This window comes from Macrosteles quadrilineatus, unplaced genomic scaffold (assembly GCF_028750875.1).
Source record: "Macrosteles quadrilineatus isolate MER2022 unplaced genomic scaffold, UCM_ALF_1.0 Scaffold_31__1_contigs__length_1484076, whole genome shotgun sequence".
In the NCBI taxonomy this organism is placed as follows: domain Eukaryota; kingdom Metazoa; phylum Arthropoda; class Insecta; order Hemiptera; family Cicadellidae; genus Macrosteles; species Macrosteles quadrilineatus.
This window is the reverse complement of record NW_026542624.1, coordinates 1,227,513-1,253,323: the sequence shown is the minus strand read 5'-3', so window position 1 is coordinate 1,253,323 and position 25,811 is coordinate 1,227,513. Positions and strand designations below refer to the sequence as shown.

At 34.2% G+C, this 25,811-nt stretch overlaps 2 protein-coding genes across 2 annotated transcripts in view; one reads left to right on the top strand and one right to left on the bottom strand.

Moving 5' to 3' along the window:
• Positions 1–19,273, bottom strand: part of LOC129005729 (carbohydrate sulfotransferase 11-like) — a 67,812-nt gene extending 48,539 nt beyond the window's left edge. The window contains exon 1 of the mRNA XM_054434712.1: positions 19,110–19,273. Within this exon, the coding sequence (XP_054290687.1) occupies positions 19,110–19,232 (123 nt within the window). The 5' untranslated portion in view covers positions 19,233–19,273. The remainder of the gene's footprint in view (positions 1–19,109) is intronic.
• Positions 1–25,811, top strand: part of LOC129005700 (uncharacterized) — a 153,413-nt gene that overhangs the window by 84,065 nt on the left and 43,537 nt on the right. The gene's annotated exons all lie outside the window — the stretch shown is intronic.

The window sequence follows — 25,811 nt, the reverse complement described above, 5'->3', positions numbered from 1 at the left end:
ACATTTCAGTGTAAATCCAATCAGTCAAATGGAAATTCGCTTAGTCTGCAGGTTTGCTGCGGCGGGGGTATTATTCACACATTTAACGTATAATATTTGTGTTGTACCAAAGGTGCATTGCTAATAATGTTTAAAAAGTGCACAACACTATTCTGTACTCTAAACTACCTATTTTTGTCGTGTTTTTGCCGCTGGGCAAACGCTAAAATAGGAATGTTACCCTCGATTTTGAATGGCAAGTAGACTTCTCATCATTGCAAAATCCAAAGCCTGTTTTGATGCGTGGTTCATGTGTGTGACGTTTGAGTGCGCTGATGTCGACTAAGTGTTTCTCTTTTATTTTAGGTTATATCATTGACTAGTCAAAGGTTATATTTAAGATTTGTGCTTCACTCTTTGGTTATGAAACAGACACCAGTTTACAAATTTAAACGTTTGTATTTCGGTAAAGAAGTGTTTGAGACTGATGAATAAAATAAATAAACTAAAAAAATAACAAAAAGGTTTTCGGAAAATCAAACAGAACTTGAGCATTTCATCTACAGGGTGTCTCGGAACTCCTTACCAATATTTTAGGGCATAGTTCCTGAGTAAGAAACATATCTAAATATCAGATTTAAATTATCCGGAAGTCCTTAGTTACTCAAACAGCCAACATTTGGTTTGTTTTCACTTATTAGTTGTTTTTTTTTTATAAAAGTAGTTAAAGATACGAAATTGAAACTTTGCAAAAACATATATGAAACTCTAGACAAAGCTACAAAAAAATTATGACAATTTCTGAAATTCATAAAACAAAATGGCGGTCATTTAAAACTTTTGTAAAACCAAAGGTTTTTGAGTTATTTAGGAACAACATTTTTTTTAAAGCTGCTATTTTGTGTTATGAATTTGAAAAATATTCATAACTAGGTGAAACCCGTCGAAATCGACGGTTACTTTCAAGGCTTACGCTAATTCATCTAACTACGATAAATTGAATGAAATTATACATATTTTGATAATTTAGCATTATTTTAAAAAACAATAGTGATATTAATTGCGTTAGTTACCAAATATGGTTGATCATTCAATGAATAAAATATTTCCCATACCGTATGTCATCGGCGTTATTATTAGTATGTTAACTGGTATCTCTTCTTTTGGAAGAACCTTTAGATATTATTGAAATAGTATTGGTGGATCTTTTGTAGTTAAAAACTTCTGCGATTTCATCAGTGTAATAAAGATTAATCTATGATTTTATTTGAGAAAAATATCTGTTTATTGAGAAGACACGTTCTAACTTCAAAGGGATTTTTCCTACGGCACGTCGCGTCAGTTCATATCGTACTTCTGTGCCAATGAATAACCCTCTAGCATAGTTTTGAGAAATTGGCTGTTGGGTGATTGTTAAAGCTAATAAGACACTTCTGCACTTGTATTATTTTGTATTGTTTTACACAATCGAAGATTTTTCCAATGATTGAAAGCATGTATGATAATTAATAATCTCATGAACCTATGATGATCTGTCTAGATTAATATGATAAAATATAAGGAAGAGGTGTGAAAAAGGCAGACACCAACCCGTAAAACAGATATAAGATAGTTCAATAAAAAATCATTGTTTGAGTTATTGTGATAAAAGGATTTTCCAATGATTTCGTAATGGAACGTTATATTGCAAAACATGACATGATAAAGACAAAAATCAATTTTAAATTCAGAAAATAACATTGCACATACTTATTTTGGACTATTCAGTAACTCCCAATTAATGTCTGTTGTTTAAAATACAATTTTAAAATTATCAGATGTTTTATTAAAGAGCATTGTCCACATGACCAAAATGTAAACAAATCTGTGGGGGGATTTTTAAAGGCTTCTGGGGCATAGCTCTAAACAAATTTACTTCGTTTTTCTTTTGGTAACTCATCTACAGACCAAGACCTTTCTTTGGACACCTCTACCAAGTTTCTATGCCCAGCCGTTCTCTCAAGTTAGTGGGGACAAAGTTTCCAATTAAATATGTAGATTCCCCCATGTTAATCTTATGGGAGAAACTCCAACTTTGATGGAAGATCCTGCCCAAACTAATAAATATATCAAAAACGAAAAACACTTTGCAAATCTACAGATCAGGGCAATTTTTTTGACACTTTAATCATCAAAATCGGTCCAAAAATGAGGGAGGAGTTCTGTTTACAAAAATCGGCTTAGCGTATTATATATATAGATTTTTTGGTAGCTTTGTCTAGTGTTGTCATATATGTTTCAGCAAAGTTTCAATTTCGTATCTTTAACTACTTTCTCGAAAGAAATTAATAAGTGAAAAAAAAATGGTGACTGTGTGAGTAAAGACTTCCAGACAGTTTAAATATGATATTTAGATAAGTTTCTTACTCAGAAACAATGTCCTAAAATATTGGTAGAGAGTTCCAGGACATCCTGTATATGAGAACATGATTAATCTAGTATTACTGTATCGATCAAACTGAATGTGTCACAATAATACGCGGACCCAAAGGACTAGTACATTGTACAATATGTTGAACCGTCTATAATTTGAGAGGTATGGCAGGTGGTACATACCTTATAAGGGTTTTGAACGATCATAAAAATAAACAATGGATGTTCGACCAATGGTTATGTTGTAGACCAATAATTGACTATGGGTAAGTTGTAACACGCATTGGCAGGTGTTTTTAATTATTTAGTACAGTAATACAATTATAAAACATCGGTGTGTAAATCTATTGCACAAGATAAGAACGTTGGCCAGAGAACAAATTTAGAGGATATTTCGTTTAGAAAGAAATTATGTTTATGAATGTTCATACTAGTTTATCTTTGTTAAAATATACGTGAAGACCTGGTCCTGGTATTTCAGGTCAAAGATAAGCGCCAGGCCTAGCGCCTTTCCCCGCAACATACATCAGATAACATTTTGTCCTGAATATCACGTTTTGGATGTTACATTGTTTTACAAATTATTCTTGAGTAGGTACATTGAATAGTTTTTAACAAAAGCAGTTAGGATGTACTTTAAATCCTGACTTTTATGTCAGTCATAGCATTTCTGAAATTCCATTTAAAAATTACTTGTACTGTATGAGGTAAGATTGAAGCTAGCTGCATACAAAAACCTCGTACGGGAATTTCAGGCCAGAGAACGGCAGGTCATAGAAAGGCAAGTCAAACAATAAATGGTCCTTAATAACACATAAATAATTTTTCTCAAAATTTGCCATGGATGTACCTGATGGATATCTCAGCTCATACGATGAAAAGTAATTTAAATCTACAACAATGGAACGGAAAATTTTGGAAATAAGTAAATATACTCCGATTCCATATATTCTTAAAAAAAAAAAATACTTAATTTAGAAGAAAGGAACAAAAAGATTGGGGATGGCTGTATTCCTTTGACAAGTAAAATACCCTGTGAAAACTGGAAAAGAAAGAAGGGTGCATGTCTAGACGTCGTTACAAAGCCTACTCAACACACTTGAGTTGGTACTACCCAGTCACAACCCCCGCCATACCCCCACCATACCCCTGCCATACCACCCCCATACCCTGGCCAACCACCACCCTATCCCGACAGTAATCACCATTACCTTATCAACATGCTATCTGTTATCGCCAACCCTACAGTCACACTCCCTACCTTGCCTAATGCATAAGTCAATTATTGCTCTATTTTTGTGTTGAATGTGTGTAACAGCTCCATAAAACACCGTACCTTTCAACTAACAAATTATACATTACTTTTACTAAATCTATCAAAACCCAGAACGATAACAAATTCTGTGTACTGAAATGCGTTACATATTGACTTTTCTCTACTAAGTATTTTTAGGAATAGTACAGTTGACAAATTACATGAAAAGTGACTATGAAATTATTGTCACCCGAGATATGCAAATTTAGTCGTGACCTGCCATTTCAGCCCTCTTTTGTTTTAGATTTTATTCAAATAAAAAAAAAAATATATAGTTTTGAGGGAGAAAGTAAAAAGTCCATAATTCTATGAATAACAATTAGCTCGGATAATCGTGACTTGGTATCGAGTCTATGTTTTTAAAGTTTATGTATTAGCAGTATCCAATAGTCAATGTTATTAGCTTTTTACCTTCGCGAAATAGAAAACTGAAAATTATTGTTGTTTTAGCATTTTAATGTTTGAAAGTTACGACGAACCAAATAAGAACGATGATAGTAATTTTTACATAGGGGGGGAGGGGCTATTAGTTCTCTTAGTAAATGTTTGCATGAAGTGTAGTATTTTAAAAGAGTTGTAACCTTATAACACAGGAATTTTATTAGTTAAGTGTCCTGATTAAGAAAGTAGTTACGAATTTGAGAATAATTATTCAGTTATGGTTTTTGGTAGGTGTTGTTTTGGTTGGTTTGGTGGTTTGGTGAGTTGGGCGGTTGTCGATTTGGGTGGTTGGTGAGTTGGGTGGTTGTTGAGTTGGGCGGTTGCTGAGTTGAGCGGTTGTTGGTTGAGTTGGGTGGTTAGTTGGTGAGTTGGGGGGTTGTTGAGATCGGCGGTTGGTGAGTTGGGTGGTTGGTGAGTTGGGTGGTTGGTGAGTTGGGTGGTTGGTGAGTCGGGTGGTTGGTGAGTCGGGCGTTTGGTGAGTTGGGTGGTTAGTGAGTTGGACGGTTAGTGAGTTGACTAGTTGTTGAGTTGGGCGGTTGTCGATTTGGGTGGTTGGTGAGTTGGGTGGTTGTTGAGTTGGGCGGTTGTTGAGTTGAGCGGTTGTTGGTTGAGTTGGGTGGTTAGTTGGTGAGTTGGGGGGTTGTTGAGATCGGCGGTTGGTGAGTTGGGTGGTTGGTGAGTTGGGTGGTTGGTGAGTCGGGTGGTTGGTGAGTCGGGCGGTTGGTGAGTCGGGTGGTTAGTGAGTTGGACGGTTAGTGAGTTGAGTAGTTGTTGAGTTGGGCGGTTGGTGATTTGGTTGGTTGTTGAGTTAAGCGGTTGGTGAGTTGGTAACACGGACGAGATATTCAGGTTATGGATGTCTCTGAGTAATGATATGAAGGATACAACAGTAAAATTGTTACACTATTGTATTAGTGTGAACCATACCTTGTGTGTGTGAACTAAGGGAGTTGTCGTGTCCGGTCTTCACAATTCACAATACCCAGTTACGACACAGGATAACAGAAACAGCAAGTGTATTGTATTGAGTGAACAGCTGTACGAACCTTTACACGACAGTCCTCGTAGTATAGTTGCCAACTTAAACATTTATACCACCGATGTATAATTCAAGGACCATTAGATGATGAAAGTACTCTATCTGCCATATAATCAGTTGAATTATGTGCCAGGTGAAATAAATGAATCATTAAGTGGAAACGTTCATCACATTACAACTCTGCTTTTAAAGCAACTTTTGTTATATAAAGTAGACCTATACAATACAGATTTTTCAAAACTCTAATACTCACAATTATTTGAAAACACTTCAATAAGAAACACACTTCGGTATAGTGTGTTACAGTAAGAGGTAATACGGACTAAAACATAGATAAACATATTTAACTTAGTTAACATTGGTTCCTTTATTAGTTGTTCTAAAATGCATACTAACGCAGAAATACCTGAATTGTATTTTTCACAAAATTTATCCTTCTGTTATTGGGCTATAAATTTTCAAATATTTTTAATGCAGGAATGTTGTTGCAATATTATATTTATTTTAATTTTAATGATTTGGATTGTAGCAGCTAACGCGAAATACTGTAAAATAATAACTATTCTGCGTTCGCTTTGCTCTAATCTGGGCGTTTGTCTAATTTATTGTACTGTACATGCAAAATTTTAAAATTATTGGAAAACAAATATAAATAATAAATAAATTATTTTTATGTTTTTTACAAAATAAAAAATTATGGATATCAGGGTTGGTCTGCATCTCAAAACATAACTTCAAATGCTCATTTTTACAGATTTTGACCATATTAGGTTACTCCTTGTGTATCCAAAACATTTAATACATATTATATTTCTTTTCGAGTACATTTTGTACAAAAACACGATTCCGAACAGATTAGCTTCCTAAATGTATCAGTGGTAGTATTATATCTGGACGTCTTCACTTTCCTCTGACAAAAGCAGAACAAACATCGATCAGTAACGTCAACAAACATTGAAGCCAGAACAACACAACAACACAACTTGTCCGTGTCCCGCCACTGTGTGTTACTTACGATATTAATTTGAGAAATCAATCTTATATAGAATTCGATTTATTGAAATTTAACTGTGTTTTTAAAGTTCATTTTAATTTCGAAGGATAACGATTTTAATTTTAGTTTATGGACTACGCTTCGTTTCGGGAGATAGGGAAACGCCTCCCGTTCTCAAGGGACTAACTATAATTCTACATTTACTTAACTATTTGGTTAGCTTTATGAACTTAGCGTAGGAAAATACCCCCGCCGCAGCAAATCTGCAGACGTAAATTTACATTTGCCTAATCGGATTTACACTAAAATGTATCCTTAAAAATATCATATTTATTCCCTTAAATAGCATTAGTTTAACGAGTACTCCAGGTTTGCTGCAACAGGGAGGAAAAAAGTGGCTTTTATAAAACTTAAATACTTTAGTATGAAATAAATGCATTTTCAAAAAAATGTGATCAAAATATGCTCATAAACAAGCAAACAACAACAGTTTACTTATTATCCATTAGAATAACATGGGAATTTTAAATTTACATTTTTTTTTAATTTTCTCCGTAACCATTAGGCGCATTTTAACGCTGCAATATACTACAGTAAATAGAAATTGGATAGAAATTGCTTAATGTTATGTTTTACACTCATCTCTATTCATACTTGGCTTAAAATACCTGCATTCGTATGGTCGCCATTTCAAAGTAAAGTATTAAAGTATTTTTAATAAAACCCCCCATAAACTCTCGGTGCCATAGTCCGATCAAGCTAGGTCGCAAACTCGTTCGAATAAATGTAGGTTTACACGTTTATACCAAATTTCATCAAAATGGACCATTTTTTCTCGAGTTATCGTGCTAACGGACAAACATATATAACAGTATATGCATCTGAACGGTTGGTGTTTTTTGCCTCTATGGACCTTAAAATGAAAAAAATGAAATCGGTCCCGGGTCCAGGTCTTACCATGAGTACTAAGGTTATAGTTTATTCCCTATATGGGAAACTCGCTAAATACCATTAAATTTTTTTTATTTTACTCAAAGGGAAATCTTAAATATTTATTGGTCATCAAATAACAAAGTTACGATAGACCTCGTCAACAATGAAAATGGCGTCAAAAGGGCCTTAGATTACTAAATAGTTATTAAAGGTCAGATACTTGTAAACTGTAAGACATTTTCGTTATGAAAACATTGACTTTGAATAGTTCAAGTACACTTCTCGTCCTAACGTTAAAGTTTTATGGTATATTAAACGATTTGCATATGGAATCACTTGAAATAGAGACCTAACTACCGGGCATGCTCGAACGCGATTGGCAATTTCAACACAGTAGTTAGTAGTAGGGAAGATGTCAAGAGGGACAATCTGCATTGGAAATGTCGTCGTTACTTCCTCCCATCAGCAGTTCAGCAGAAGTGCTTCAGCGCGACCGAGTGGAAACCAGGTCAGCTGTGATAAACAATCGTTACATACCAAACCAAAATTACGCAGCGACTATACGTTTTGTGAAATCAATTGCTGTAAGCGAATTTCCCATATAGGGAATAAGCTATTACCGTAGTACTCATGGTAAGACCTGGACCCGGGACCGATTTAATTTTTCGTTTTGAGGTCCCTAGAGGCCAAACCAGCATAATCGGATCATGGGAACGGGGGTTTATGGGGGGCTTTATGGGTATAAATTGGATTTTCCCATTTTTGACCCTAAAAACAAAAATGTTTGCAATTTCTTGTTAAACCTTTTTGTAGAGCTTAAAAAAAGAAATGATTTTGTATATTAAAGCGCTGTTGTGTGCCTAACGATTACATAGACAATTCAAAAATACTGTTATTTAAAATTCCTATGTTATTCTTATGGAGAAAATTAAAACTGTTGTAGTTTACCTGTCTATGAGTATATATTGATAACATTTGACAAATTTATTGATTTCATCCTATACTATTGACGTATGGTCCAAAACACTTTTTACCTTCCCCGTAGCAGCAAACGTAAGCACTCGTGAAATATAATGTTATTTAAATCTATATAAATAAAATTAGAGTTTTGTCTGTACATTGCTTAGAATAATGAACTTTTTGGTTATTTTTACATTTCATAGGTCAGAGAAATCGAATCAAACCTTATCTCAATTTCTGTCTGTCTGTCTGTCTGTCTGTCTGTCTGTCTATCTGTCATTCTCTTGGTAACGCTAAAATACGCACTTTATTACAACTACTCCTCAATAACTATAGCACTGTCCCGCCTGAAACTTATTTTCCAAATACTATACATATATGAGATGGTTTTAGACGTATTTCATCGAATATGAGACAGTTAGATATTTAACAGTAAACCCTTGAAAATCAAGTTTTTGTCGATTTTTGACGTGGAATTTCTGGAAGCCCATGTTAACCTTATGAGAAATGAAATTATTGAATCTTAACAGCTGTTTCAATTAAACAAGTTGTTTCTGTTCTGTGATGTTCAATAGCATTAAAGTTACAAGGATTACCAACAGGGTGCAGCACTAGCACTATTATTTCTTTTACATTTATGACAACAGCTAATTTGCAACCTGGAGGCGAGTGAGCGTAGCGAACGAGCTAACCTGAAGGCAAGTGAGCGTAGCGAACGAGCTAACCTGAAGGAAAGTGAGCGCAGCGAACGAGCTCCAACATACAGGTGAGTGAGCGTAGCGAACGAACTTCAACCAGGACGTGATTGAGCCATGCAAACGAGATCAGATAGTAAAAATAAAAGTAAGCCTACCGTTATAGGATCGACCGGCAGACACAGAGGTAATTTAACCTTTTATTGATTGTCATACCGATCCGGAACAACAAAAAACAACATAAAATGAAGCTATGTATAATAGTTTGGCCAGCATATCTTAAAATATGCAAACCAACTGCTGTTCTTTATATAAGAAGGTTTCAACTGAATATTATAAGATCCCCGTGCGTAGAACGGGTACACAGCTAGTTGGAAATAAATATGTCTTATTTATAGAAATATTTTAGTAAAAATGTAATCAGACAAGTTGAAATTCGCTTAGTCTGCAGGTTTGCTGCGGCGGGGGTATTTTGCTTAGCAACTATCGGGATAATACGTTTGAAATTAAAAATACACGATTTTTATGTATATAAAAATAAAAATACAGGTTTAATTGAACATTGCGTAGAATCATGAATGTTTTGAACTTTTTCCGTCGCATAGCCTAAGAAAGTTGAAACGATTCTAATCTCAATTTCTGTCCGTTTTTCTGTTCATTGCTTTCTATTCCGCAAACACCCAGAGCACCGATCAAGATTAAATTACTATTTTTCTGTGATAATTTAATTGTTTGTATTACATTTGGCTATTTTAAGATGGTTCCTAACGTATTTGTAAATTTAAAAAATGTTGTTTCAAAAACACTGTATTGTGCGATATACGACAAATGCAAAGTTGGAAGAAATGTTTATTTTGTGCTTCTGCGTTGTAGGCTACTATGGGCTACTAAAGATCCTGATTTCAGTCAAACCCATCAAAAATATAAAATTGTTTTCTTATTACCATTTAGTATTTGAAATATACAATAGGTCACTGTCTCCTATACAAAAATGGAAATTATTTACATAACTTTAAAATCACTAGTTTTACCTGGTCAGTCCCAAAATATATATGTTACCGACAAATTATACAATCAGACATTCTATAGAATTAATAGGCATTCTATACATTGCCTAAAACTAACTAGTCAAGATATGAAATAAAGCTTATTAAATTCTTTGCCACTAAGGCATTCCATAATCATGTTTGTTGCAACTCCAGGTAGCGTGTAAAATACGCTGTTTTAGAACTTTTTAGACATGTTTCCTTTTTTGGCCTTTAATAACCTATTCTATAATAAACTAACCGAATCTTGCCTAACCTAATCATATACAAAATATTTCATTACTCTAAAGGACATTTTTAGACTTATGATTCATTTTTTTTAATTAGCTAATATAATCTAAAACAAAATAAACTTAACTATAAACCACCCAACCGTACCCAAAATATTGCAATACTTAAAAAGTATTTTTTTTCCTACAGTCAAAAAAAAAAATCCTTGCACTGATTATAGAACAGAAAGCTGATAATTGCTGCATTTACTTACTTTGCCGCACAATGTTTACTTTGGCGCACACCAGTATTCCAACAAAACCACAAAACAGCGTGCTTTTATTGTGCACGTTATCCGTGTACGCTTTAAAATAGACTGGCAACACTTAGTACTACCATAGTTAAAGAAGCTGGTACAACTTTTTCCATTTCGTTCAATGTTTGGATTTAACCTAACCTAAAAACGCGTCGTACAGTGTTTGAAAGACTAATTATGTATAAGCTTTATAGTAACTGTAGGAAATATATAATGAGTAACGCGAGTGCAAACTGCTTTTGCTGCACTCGAGAAACTTTCCACACTCCCCTACGGCTCGTGCATTAACATTTTTCTCGTGTGCAGCAAAGTGCCACTTCGCCCACTAGTCACACAAATAACTATTTGGACGAATATCTTTATTTTATGCTTTGCCTGACACACCTGAAGGCATTCAATAAAATGCCTAAGCATGGATTGTGCCTGGAAAGCTGCAGGTAATGCATAGATTGTGTAGTCATTATATAGCATTCCTGTATAACAAATACATAAGATATACATATAGAACACAACTACGCCAGGCTAGCACCAACTTTCATAGCAGTTTGCACAATTAGTTTTCTAGTTACTTGCCACGGATTTGCATAGTGAGCGAATACTTCCTTGTGTAATACTTCCCAACACAAAGTAGTATGATTGGGACGGGAAAGTTACATCCCGGCCTATTGTATAGAGAAGCCGGTTAACTTGAAAGGGAATGGAAATGAAGAGGCTGAAAGTTTTAAAGATCGTTTAAGCCCTCATCAGACTTCGTAGCGAAGCATAATCAAGCGAGTGTACCTTAGTTTTTTTGTTTTTTTTTAACTTAATACGAATAAACTTTGCTGTAACATGAAATCTAATCTTTTATCATAAATTCCAATAGATAGAGAAGATACTATTACTGTTGGTGTTACGGAAAGATTTTAACCCGGGGCAGAATTACTTTTTTATTTTGATGTCTCCAGAGGCAAAACGCTATTTATTCTAATAAATGTTCACTATACAGTATGTCCGCGAACACGACAACTCAAGTAATCTTGGACTGATTTTGATCTACGATTAATTTTGTTTTCATTACAGTTATCATGAACAGCTTGAAGAACCAAACAAATTTCCTAATTGTTGTACATTTAATTAAAATTTAGAAAGAAAATAAAAAAAATGTAAGCCTACATTTACAATCCCATGTTATTCTCATAGAGAAAAAGAAAATTTTTGTAGTTTGCATGGACATATTTTGATCAAATTTTGGCAAATTAATTTATTTCATGTTTTCATCCACCTCATTAACATTTGACCCCAAACACGTTATCCCTTTCCCGTAGCAGCAAACCTAAGTAATTGTTAAGTCTAATGTTTTTTTTTTATATGGGATAAAATATGACTTCTTTATACGGAAATATTTTACTAAACATTCAATCAAATTAAAATTCGGTTGGTCCGCAGGTTTTCTGCGGCGAGGGTATTTTATTTTTACTTACGTATTTTACATGATCATAACTTATCAGGAAATACTAAAGAAAAACTGTTGGTAATAACTTATGGGAACCATGATAATCAAGAAAACATGATATTTAGTTCTTTTGTGCTCGTCGTGTATCTTAATATGTTCAATATTTGAGTCCTTAAAGAGGCTATAGTCAAATCAAATCGCCTTTAAAACGTAATTGATCCACATTTCAGTCCTGAAGTATATAGGTCAGCCCTGGAATGAATATTGAAAAGAGATTTAGGCTCATTCACGTTTCAACCTCATTAAACACACCAAGTGAGTAAATCAGGTCATCGGTTTTGGGATCATGGCCGAAAAGGTTTGCAATTTGGATCAGATTAAAATAAGCATATAACATCAGTAGTTTGATATAACTATAGATTTGTATTTTCCTCCATTGTATATTTTAAGTACACTAATTAACGCGTACCTCAGTTTAAATTGTCCATGTTTTCTAGAAATGACAGATAAATGTGGTGTAATTCTCTGTTTGAGATTTGATTTGATCATGTATACGGTAATGTTCGAGATATTACGCAAACTTGCAGAAAAATAGTTCATTTGCTCCCGTTGCCTTCAATATTCAAATCCGCCTCTTTCCACTCCGATTTACTAGATATTGACTACTTCAATGAGTCTGTAAACAGCTAATCCATTGATTTCTGATACTGCAAATGCAGATTAACTTATCGACCTAATTTATAATATGAAGTATATAATTCCGTTTTGAGCCTGATATCTGATTGGTAGTGGATCTCCTGGCCACGTTAAGTGCGCTGATATCAACTAAATGCTACTCTTTAATTTTAAAGTAAGTTTTACTGTGAGTGCATTAATCTTAGGTTAGTTTAGTGCTGGGTGCAGTGCTCGAAGTTCGATCCTTTTCAGAAGATATTTGATGGCTCAAAACTAGATCAATTGTCCTTGTTCTTTCTGCTTAAATATCCTGCCTAAAACGTCTTACTCAGTACAAAAATCCACACGGGTCATCTCATTCAACCTTTGACCATTAATGGAAACTGCAGTAGCCAAAAGCCAACGTTTCTACACTCATCCTAAAATTGAAAGTTATCTAGTGATTGACTGTTTTATTCTAATTGGTACACTAACCTGAATTACGTAAAATAAATATTTTACATCTAAATACTGTTCATGCACTGAACGAAAACATACTTAGGATTTTCTTCACCTGATTTAGAAGGATGTCAAATATATCATAGAGTATATTTAATCTTTGTCTGTGGGTAAAATAAAGTTTTCCTAATTGAATTAAACTCCCAACAAAGAACGCTGTTGTAATAAAAAATGTCTGTTGCACATACGGAATTTGTTTGAAGAAAAACTGAAATACGACTTGTAAACTTAAGCATCTTGTAAGCCACATCCATGATCAAAGCATCAAAACATTTACAGAAATTTGGCTTCAGTTCCAAATAGATGGAATGTTTACTCTAGTATCCAAAATTCAATGGTAAAATCTATTGATATAGTTCATAATGTACAAGTTTATACCCAAAATATAGACTAGTATTTTCTTCACATTTCTTTGACTAGAGTGCATTTATTTTAGCTCTAGCTTGTGTATAATCATATGAACTCTAATATCAAAAAAATCAATGGATAGATAGATGAACACTAATCCTGATTCACTAGTTTACATTTAAAACGTCTGAGTAGACCATTGGACTTGACACCATGATATCGATTATATTACGTTTGGCCTACATTTCCTACACCTCAACAGTAAGCAATATGCAGTTTCAGTCGTGTCTGTGAATTGTCGAAACAGCTTAATCGCAATGATCCAATTAGCTTCTTGAGTCGTCGCCAGACACTCACACAGTCGTTATGTCTGCATGTTAATATACTGAATTAGTTCCTTCAGGGTTTTCCATGATACCTGATAAAATGTAGGCCTGGTTGGTTTTGTGGTTAAAGAATGAGCCTAAATTGGTTAAGCATCCCATATCGTCAATAGCGTTAGATATGTCATTCATGAACCCGGTGGTTCGGAAACAACAGTGCAGTGAAAACAGAACATAGGTTATTATCAAGGACCTGCTTCTGAGGAAAGGAGAAATTTTTATGTAGAATAATTACCGTAGTTTAGGTAGGCTAACATAAATAGGCCTACCTACTGAACAATGTTTTGCCTGGCTACAATTTACATCCAAACAGAGACATCAACCTACGCTCTAGAATACCTATCTACACAACTACAGTATTAAAAGGTTCAAATACAGGTTTCCCAGAAGAATAGTTTTATTCATTAGAGAACTATCTCTACTAAAATGCATACGATTAGAGGACAATTATAGAACGTTTCTGGACAGTTTTACAATTTATGTAACATTTTAACACTGCCTTAAAAACGATTATTGTACTATCATGTGAACTCAATGAACCTGTGTAATTATTTAAAGATGGTCTATGTCATGTACCAAAAATACAATTTAGCTGTATTTTTGGTGTTTCGAATTTAACCATTAGTCTTGTCTTATTTTCAAGTTTTAACTGGCTGGAAGCTTTTATGATATTGCTTGGCTAGAATTAATGTAAGCTAGGACTTGGTTACTAATAGTGATTTTTTCTGGAAGAAAAATAATTATTTGTAGCCTATTTATATTCCTTTTTTACATTGCTGATAAATGCGTTAACACCCAATTTGTGAATTAATGCATTTATAGTATAATACGTATAAATGTTGAACTGTGTCAACTCTATAACGAAGGTTGTCGGTTCAATCCTATAAAAGTAGCCACAGTTTTTTTTTTATGTTTGAAAACAGTGTTGTCCTTGAACATTGATCTTTTATAGCTAAAAAACGCGTGATCTTAAGTTAGTAACAAAGCTAAAATCAAATTGTGTTTCAAAAGTCTTCCATAACAATATAATGTACTCATTTTAAATTAAATTGTCCTAATATCAGCAAGGAATTTCCTAATGTAAATTTTTTAATGTTTTATCAATTTTTCCTTATGTCAATAAAATATTTTTATTTTAACTGTGAACAATTTTAAATACCAACTAATGATGAACTATAAATTTTAATAATTCACTAGAGTAAGTAGCCAAGTGCCATCATGAAGCTGTACTTGAACAACTTTGTCATATTCTGTTAAATATATTACCCTATAAACTTAAATAGTATGAGGTTTATTTGCCGGCTCGAGATAGTTTTTAAGTTCTCTACTTCGTCTCAAACTTAAAACGATCGAGAGCTGAAAAACCATTTCGGTCCGTGGTATGAACGCTATTTTTCACCACACTATACCCTATTACAACTATTCACCACAATAATAATGCACACTGATAGTCAACACAACTACAACTTTAAGGTTATGTGAAGAAATAATTTGAGGAATCAGCAAAAATAATAATATATAGTTGCTAAGCAGCGGTGACAATAAAACAGTTCGATTGCAATGTTATGGATACTGATTGTGTATTTAATATGCATTCATGTTTTAAGAAAGTAAGCGGACAGCTGATTTTGCGGCCCTAGGGATGTAAACCTGCTCGGTCCCCAAATAATGACGACAGCTGGCATGGCCAGCAAAACGTAACTTTCAGCCAAGAATTAACGTATGTAAAACAGCTAAAACATCATAGTGTGGTGAAAAGAACATTAATGTACATACGCGATTACATGATGATCATAAAGTTTACTTATAATTTTGTGAAACGCAAACGCTGCGGACGTCGAGCCACAAATATAACTGCTGTTGCTCGGTTTGGGGTTTACCGTAAGCGTGTGTTTACGCCAGTTTTAATATTTACCAGTATTTCGATGGATTTAATACCATCACGGTATTTTAATTTTATACACAACCGTTTGCGTGAAAGAGTTTGTAAACCCGTACATCATGTAATGTTTTAACCATTCATTGTTGCAAAGTATTTCAACGCACATTCAAAGGTTCAACGAATATTTTACCCCTCGCCTATCAAATGACAGTAGTAACAATGTGCCACCCATAAATATGACAAGTTATCAATGACATGGCGTAAAATGCCATCTGTCAGCAGTTGTCAGGCATTTTAAGTTTATGTGATTACAATATTATCTTGCTAGACACGGCTACACATACGGGTATACAGTTATATACTACCACTAACACTAAATTGCTATTGATTGTTGTTGCGGGGTGAGTGAAGCCTGGGAAGGATGACAGATTATCGATAATTTCCAACTTTTGAGGTTTCCCTGTTCAGCTCTTGTAAGACATGATTGTTGTTAATTGTCAGGTCTGTCAAACTAGACTTTAGATATTCCACAGGGGTTCAAGCTTAAATTGTAATCAATCATCCAATCAATCAATCCTTTAAGCCATCGACGGGTGTGTTTTAAGTTGGCTTTGAATAAAAATGAATTGGGTGGGCGATGGAGTGTTCGCCCTGAATTAATTGTTAGTTTATGTAGATTATTTAAGGGTTTTTTTTAAATATTTTTCCTGTTATTTTACAAACCGCAAAACTAATTTTGCCACGAAAACGATCCACGTATGCACTGTTACCTATTCTCTTGTATTATATTCAAAGAGCTAAGAGAACAATTTAAAATTTACAAAATTCTGAAATTAAATATGTACAATCAAGCGTAATCATAATATGAAACTAATTAAAGCCATATTTTCCAATACTGTACTGTAGAAGGTTTCAAAATTAGTATTTCATTGTCAAAATAATCCAATTTTCAAGGTTGGAATTAAGACGCAAGAAACTTAAATATTTAATCTCACAGTTTGTAAAGGAGAAGAAGAATTTAATCACACTTTGCTCAGCACCTGGCCATTAAAGAGCTCAAATAGTTGTTTAACTAAACAAGTCTTCTTTACAAAGGAAATGTTAGCTGTTTAATTTTCATTTAACGAGCAAATGGCGCCCGATGGTTTGCTCTGTGAACAAGCAATCACAGATTAAATCTGGTGACTTTTTCGCCATTCTCGTTGGAATGACTTATCTTATTTGGATAATTCTTGACAGAATAGCTCAATGATTGAAATAGCTCAATGTTCTTTAGTTGGCTTGGTTACTTATGAGTCATAACTGATCTTTTTATCACATTGAAATCTAACGATTGTGGTTTTTTTACACGTACAAGATATGGACCTTGGAGTAAATAATAGTTTTTTAAGTTACAAAAAATCTCAACTACTACTGATCAAATTTGCTACATAGTTCAAAAACATATTCCATCCAACGAGCGTATATATTACCTGTGTAACTGTGAAAAGTCATATGCATTTGAGATACCGTACGCCAACAAATTATATTCAGGCATTTTAAGCTTTTCTAAAAACACCAGAACAGAATGTATTTTGTGTTTTGAAAAGATCTAAAGCTTGACAGGGCAACTTTGAAAGCGCACGGACTAGCTCAATTGAATACTCAAATTGACGCAGTAGCCCCAAAAACGAGCGGAACGGTTGATAAGAACGGGGAAAGCTATTTATTAGCTTAAAATGCTATTTGGTAGAGAATATTTTAAATGACAGTTTTTTAACACTCCCACAGTTTTCACAGTTCTCTAAGTTTTTAATTTGGTTGTTCAACAAAATCCAGTAATGATATGGATTTTTTCGTAAAAAAAAACTTAAGAATAACTCTAAAAAAACTATACAGCTGTTCATAGAAATGAAAATTTGCGTCAACAATATGAAGAACAACTTAATAAAAAGTTTTAAGTAAGGTTTTTGTTATTGATATAAGTAGGAACCAACTTAAACCTGGTTATCTTTCTTACGATACTTTTTATTTTCCCCTCGAATAAAATTGATAGTAATTAATAACATTTTAACAATTGATTTTAAATCAGAAAAATGGTGTCAAAATACAGTGCCACCCAATAAAATTGTTCAACAATATTTTAATAACAAGTAACTGGATTATTTTATAAGTAATTTACCATTCATTGAAATTTACTAACAAGATACGATTGTAGGAGTTAAAACGTGCTTAGTTTAAAAATAGGTCGAAAATATACATTAAATTAACAGCTATAACCCAAAATATTTATCCTGAAATATTCGTGAAAATGTATTTTATGTCATTGCAATTAAAGCAGGTTTGGCCTTGGCACGGTTTTATTCCACTGTTTGCATATCGTAGAGATTAATCTTGAATAATTTCCTAAGGTTAAAAAGCAGAGGGAAAACAATAAATGAGTTTCCGTCACTTATATTTCACGACGATTTGATCAACTCGCCTTGAGAACTTATATCAAAATCAAGTTTGACATTTACATTTTTTCGAGGTGTTACAACTTTTATCTTACTACAATAACTGTTATTGTTGTATACACTAATTTTCCCACATTGAATTTCAACACTTTTGATTTGAATTGTATACTATTGGAGTTAATAGTAAACACCGGATCCAAATTTAACATGAAATGGACATAAAACAGCTGATTATTGATTGGCCGAATCGCGTGTCATGTAAAACAATGTTTTAGGTATGTATTGTAATTGGCTATTACATCTCTACAGTAGAGGTGTATTGTGGTATTGTGTAAATTACAATGATTCGCGAAAATTATTACCACTTGGTTGTTTATTATTCGATTTTAGTAAATAAGGGGTCGTTTGATTTGGCTTTAAACGGTGCGCTTTTTACTTACTGTACCTTAATAATGTTTGATAGTTGTAACGGTTTTCAGGGAATTTGACATTAATCATTTTAAACTGCAGCCATTTTTTATCTGGTGTAGCATCGAAACTTTCTAGGCATATTTTGCCTATTAAGGTACACATTTTTAACAAATGTGATATTTCTATCTTAAATGTATCTTAAGTTATAAAATATTTTTGTAAAATTTTATATTTTTTATTGTTTGTACGTGGATTATTTGTTGGTCATTCCAGAATTTTCGAATCCTTTTTATGTATTGATCACTTAACTATAAAATAGCCTTTTTAATTCTTAAATTAATTAGTAAAACATGTAAATACCGAATTCTATCAGATTTTAATGCAGCGTTTCGGGTATTCCATCGGGCCATTGTCGGGGCTGTCAAATGGTCGCAAAACCTTTTTCATAGTGAATGTTGCTATAGTGATTTCTTAAACGGCGTTACATCAACTTACAAATTAATTGAGTATACATTTTTTTCTACTTTTGATGGGTTTTCGAATTTTTATTGCAAGGGAGCCAAAAATGTTTCGTAAAAATAGTGATCTAAGCATTCAAGTAGAAAATAACCGTAACAGCCCCTAAATCACACCACACCAACGCACGACTTTCACAAAATGCTACACACTGTCCACGATATTTTTTAGCAGTACACCACGTACCTCATGGCGGTGTGGGGCGCGCTGCGGCAGTGTGTCAAAGATGATGACAGCGACTGGTAGGCAGAACAGCGCGAGTAACAGCGATGTGACACAGCGTCGCAGCAATCGTGCTGTGACATGCATGCTGTGCACGAGAGCATGGCTCGCACGACACTGTCGCTGACACAGCGCCACTACCAGCGTACACACTGCCACTGCGACGCCGACAATTGTCGTACCTGGCGCACATTTATAGCGCACGCCAGAATTTTGCGAACTGTTCGGTTATAAGTATTTTTGAAGTGTCTTCGGGGTTGTGCGAATTGGTTCCAGTGTCTTATGGCATCGAATTCTTGGCTGCAGCACCTTTTAGAGCAATGACATTCGAAAGAGTGGCTGGTCGTACATTTTTTCTACTAGGTGTCGCATTTTTCTGAACAATGCTATTCAGAGGTTTTGGCGGCGAATCTATAAATAAATTTGATGGCGCAATGTGTTTTGTGTGGTTTTGTTGAAGATTCAATTGTAAGGTTCATTATCACTGTTATTCACCAACCATCATCACTACATAGGATGAATGTCCCTTGAAATTTTATTCAAGGGAATTATACATCACTGTTGGTCATTTAGGGCTTCGCTACGTAGGTCTTACCATGACACCTACGTTCCGGTAATAGATTGGAAATTCGCTGCAAACAAAGTTTCCCACACAAACAAACTACGAAGTTTCTTTACTAATCGCGATGACTGCAATAACAATCCTGTAAACATAAACTCATCATCACAATAACGAACTTCAAACAATGAATATAAAAAATACGTTTGAATTGTCACTACACAAAATATCATCTGTGGGGTAGTATTTCTAGGATCTAATACAAATTTGCACGTTTCCAACTTCTATCTTCCACTAAATTATGGTTCATTTAAGATTGTTCTGGTATTTTTGCATCCCTGCGACGACTTTGGCGGCGACGGCGCGCAAATATCGATCGTAACTGACGTCTCGCCACTGCTTTGCGGATATCGAATGTGACAGTTCGATACGAATGAAAGTAGTCGTGCGTTTGACATATCGAATTATCGGTTGTGAAATTACTCAATTTACTGTATTCTAGAAACAAATATATCTAGTATGAGATCGTCATTATGAATTTGTTTATCAAGTCATGCAGGCCTCATTTATTAGACCTACATGTTTTGTTAAATGTAAAAGAAATATGTACAGATTTGTACACTTTTGTAAAATATTCTAATCCCAGTATTATTTTTATCGGTCTAAAATAAGGGAGAAAATGCACTCCCTAGTTCTAATAGATTTTTTATCGTACATGAGTTTAGGACGCTTCGTTCACAGTACTGTATTATATTGTCTGTGCTTCGTTTTTTTGGCCCCAACTAAAAGTAGGGACAAACTCAAACAACATTTTGACATGTAAAAACGTGATTTATCCATATAAAGTAAAGAGCAAATACTAATTAAAATTTTTTTATTGCAAATTATGTCTCATTTCTTTAATATGCCAGTATATCAGTTAGTTCACAACATTTAGATTTTTGTAAACTTATACCTTTAACAACTGAACACTATATGAAATGTTCTAAGCAAACCACCTAAGTAATTTCATGTACTGTATTAACATTCACCCAAGCCTGATTAGTTTGTGTTGGATTAAAGGACATCGTAAACAGCTGATATCGAATCGCAAAGTGTGCGACTATTCGGTTACGATTAGTTGTCCGATATAGTTCAACAACCGGATCAGTTCATGAATGGACTCTACCGGGTAGAGGTTGTAATCAAAACACATTCATGGATTCTGATACTTTTGATGTTTTTAAGATACTGATAAATCAACCCCTACACGCAATATAATGTAATGCAAAATTACAATTTAATTTTTGCTGCAGAACTTAAATGGTTGATAACTTTACAGTATTATTGCCGCAGAAATTAACTGTAAATACCAAAATACACCAAATTTGAAAATCGATTTCATCTAATACATATGAGACTCTACTTTGTACTTGATACTACAAGGGGCGTCCTCTGTAACATCAATTTTTTATTCGTCCTACTTAACCGGTGCAATTGTAAAGCTTATAACCTAGCGGAGGGACGAATAATAATTAAAAAGGTAATTTACTTTAAAGCATTGTCCCCTTAACCTTTTATAAAAATATTCATTGTGTATTTTACTATACAATCTACATATATTAAACATTGAAAATTAGTAATTTGAATAATCTAATCCTCATCATCTTAACAAACTATTACATTCGTTTGTATTACTTCGTTTTTTTGATTATTTAATTATGTGGTTTCAAGTTTTTTCAGCTACGAAGTAATTTGTTAAGGTAAAACGGTATTGAATTATTTCAGAGACAAGTTTTGGACCCTATTCTAAATAAAGTACGTAATTTGCGTCCGGACACATTCGTACGATTGTAATATTTGAGGGGTCGTGGTTTTTAACTTAAAAATATGTTTCTATCTGTTACTAAGTAATCTCTTAACTAGGCTTACTTGTTATGCTGGCTAGTAGCTTTGACTATTAATACAACTTCAACTTCAGTATCCAATAGTCAATGCTAGTAGGCAATAGACAATAGAATGAAATAGACAAAAGTTACGTTGGCTAATTTGGGTTTCTTGTATTATGTGTTTTGTTAGTGCCCTTTAAATAGGGTTTGTTTTGCTAATATTGTATGGAGACTATGCCAACCCAGACTATATGTGTACCGTCGTTTGAGCATTTTTCTATGTGCGTTATGGAACAAAATTATTGCATCTCATGTACATATATAATTAATAAAACACTTTTCTATCCATCTATTTTTCTAATCTATCAAAACTGCACACCTCGTGTAGAAGTCTCCTAGCGGTATCTGAAGTGCTTTGAAACGTGTATTTGCAATGCAATCAATTGTTAATACGTATTATTTCATCAATACTTTGGGTTTCATGCCAGCTTAGTGGTCACATCACTAGTATGAAGCGATAAAGATGGGAGACAGTTGCATTCACTGGTGTGAGTTGTCGAGACCGAGACTCACTTATTGTGAGAGTAGTCAATTGCATTTCTACTGCAAGTACTTGGAGGTTAAAAGAAAAGAACTAAAGAAAGAAGGAAAGAAGGAAGAAGGAAGGAAGAAGGATAGAAGGTTATTGAAACGAAAAGAATATTTGTCACAATATTCAGTGGACTATGGTTAAGTAAACCAATAAAGTATATATTTATTTTTGCTTTAAACTGAACCATGAGCTCATCCAATAAAATTCGGCTCAGAAAACCTCAACATTTTATTTGCTAGGCTGGATTCATTTGTTTAACGCGCAATAAATTTGCAATGTTTCTAAAATTGAATAAATTTCATTTTGTGAAAGCTTGTTGTTTGTAGTTAGATATATCCCTGTGTTTTCCAAGCAGTTTTATTTCTTAACTGTTACACTGGCGATGCAACCTAAACTAACCGTAACATAACCGTATCAACAATCGGATGCTAAGCTTTGCTAACACATTTTTCGTGACACGGTAAAACAGCTGTTTTCAATACATGAGTTGTAGATTTTATGAATTACTAGCTGTACCCGCGGGCTTTGCCCCGTTTAACTTCTTAATTTTCAAGATGAGCTCGTTCGCATGGCTCAATTACGTCCTGGTTGAAGTTCGTTCGCTACGCTCACTCACCTTTAGGTTGGAGCTAGTTCGCTGCGCTCACTTGCCTTCAGGTTAGCTCGTTCGCTACGCTAACTCGCCTCCAGGTTGAAGTTCGTTCGCTACGCTCACTCACCTTTTGGTTGCAAATTAGCTTTTGTCATGAATTTAGAAAAAAAAATAGTGCTACACCCTGTTGGTAATCCTTGTAACTGTAATGCTATTGAACATCATAGAACAGAACCAACTTGTTTAATTGAAACAGCTGATAAGATTCATTAATTCCTTTTAAATATGAAAAATCATAAGGTTAACATGGGAAACTCCAGAGCCACTGGGGCGGAGCCCGAGGGTCCGATCAGAATAAAAACAACTTAGTTTTCCTATTTAATGCCTAAAGAATCGGTGTGCCAAATTTCAGCCTCCTAGGTAAATGGGAAGTGGGAGAATTAGTGATGAGTGAGTGAGTGAGTGTGTCAGTGAGGGCTTTGCCTTTTATAAGTATAGAGATTTTTATCGGTATAGGAACGAATCGGCTGGAGTCGATGATCTCAGCTGAACTTGCTTCTCATTTGTAAGCTTCGATTAATAATCACATGTACTGTTTATCGATACATTTTCAATTTATTGCTGTGTTTTTGTCATTATGTATTTACATCGTTTGATTAAATTTCGGTAACCTAATTCATTATTAGTAGACAACCTCGGTAACAGCCGATCGTGATGGTTTCACTAATTTAGAAAGTGACAAGCTGCTATACCCGTGCTTTGCAACGGGAAGAAAATGTGACCTAGAGAGCTATTCAAGTGGTGCTGATGTGTGTTTTAAAATACAGCAACTCTATGATTTAGTTTGAAAATATAAACTGATTTAAAAGTGTAATCCTACTTTCAAACCCTTACTTTTGATGTTAATAGATCCAAAAGAACATACCTCCATACGGACACATACCTTAGCATCAATTTCTTCATATTGCTGCTTCGTGAATGACATGTTTTACCATAATTCTTCAATTTTAGTCAAGCCTCTTTCCATCTAGCTTACTATATAAATTACAAAATAAAAACTTTGAGCAATACTTAAACAAAACTTATACAACCTTTCTTTAAAACCAAACATAACCCTCCTCAATCTTCATTTTTCTAGTAAATAAACAAACACCAATTCATTGCACTGACCAGCTGTTTCATGAACTAAATTGAATTATATCATTTGAACTTTGGAAATATGCCAGGGGTAGCCCTTTGGAAATTAGCCTGTGGGGCAGAGCCCTTAGGAAATTCGTCCATATCAATACTTTTCGGCAAATCTACACACTCTAAGCTTCATTTTGATGTGCCATATGCCTATATTTTTATTTGGTAAATGACCTTAACCGTTTACATAAAATTTGATTGTATCACTTTAATAATATAATAGACTAGCAGAGTACCCGTCCTTCGTACGGGGTTGGCATATAAGTATAAAATGCTTATTGAAGTTATGCTCGAGCTTTGTGTCTGCAATGAGGGAGGACACAGTTTGATAAAATTTTCTTGTTTAAATTTACAGTGTTATATATTATTACACATCTACCATCGCCATAATGTTCTACCACTTCACCTAATAGAGAAACATAAATTATAAAAAAATTTCAAAATATCACAAAATTTTCATGAAATTAAAAACATAGGCATAATTGTAAACAATCCTACTTTGACAGTTGGTTTTCATTGTGTATCACAGTAATAGTGCAAAAAATATAGTGCTGCACCCTGTTGGTAAATGTTATTACTTTTTAATGCTTTTCCATATCATAGAACCAATTTTGTTAGTTGAAACAGCTGACTAAATTCTTTAATACCCTTTAGATATGAATACTCATAAGGTTAACATGGGGAACTACAGAGCCACTGGGGTGGAGCCCGAAAGGATTTTTGAGATAAGAATATGCCTATATGTTAATCGGGAATGTGAGCTATCATCATGCCAAATTTCAGATCAATCCGTCCAGTAGTTAGTGCGTGATTGAACTTCAAACAAACAAACAAACACACAAACTTTCACATTTATAATCTTACTAATATTATATATTATATAGTAAGATAAGAATATAGCGAATATAATATGGCGAATTATCTTTAAGTAGTTTCACTCTCAAAGGCAATTTAGAGTTCAAGCTCCAGGTTTGTTTAAGAACATAAACTTGAGGTCGACATAACGTTAGGTAGCCCTGGCAATCGTCCCAATCACTGCACCATCGTATCTCAAAACATCCCTGTCCAAATAACATTTTTTTCACCACACTGTGATGTTTTTAGCTGTTACATACGTTAATTGGTGGCCGAAAGTTACGTTTTGCTGGCCATGCCAGCTGTCATCGTCATTTTGGGGACCGAGCAGGTTTTTACATTCTTAGGGCCGCGAAATACTGTTACCTTATTTTAAAACAATAATGTATATGGAATCTACACAAGCTGTATCCATAGCATTGCAAAAAACTGTCACACTAATCCTATACTCTAATACGAGCAATGTTTGCTTGTATGTATGTATGTATGTATGTATAAAGATCTCGAAAACGGCTTCGACGATTTTCTTCAAATGTTGTAAATAGTTTATTTTTGGCCTTACGCTCACTCACTCCAACCTAAAGGTGAGTGAGCGTAGCGAACAAACTTCAACCAGGACGTGATTGAGCCATGCGAACGAGATAATCTTGAAAATTAAGAAGTTAAACGGGGCAAAGCCCGCGGGTTACAGCTAGTTACGTATAAAAGTAAAACTGGAAGTCATATTTTTTTGACATTAGTCTTATGGGTTGCTAAGTAACCATGTTGGTTGAATTAAATAACCAGGAAAAAGTAAACAAAAGACTTGTAAGTTGTACCACAAGTGTTCATAAAGGCATCTACCCACAGTATACTAGAAATTACGAAATAGTTCAAAAGCAAAAACACTATTGAGCAATGATTATACTGAAGCTTACTCGATACATTGTAGTAAAGGCAATTTGATTAATACAAAAATGCTATGGAGAGAGACGACAACAGGTCCACGAATGAGGAAGTTGTAAAGTTCAGC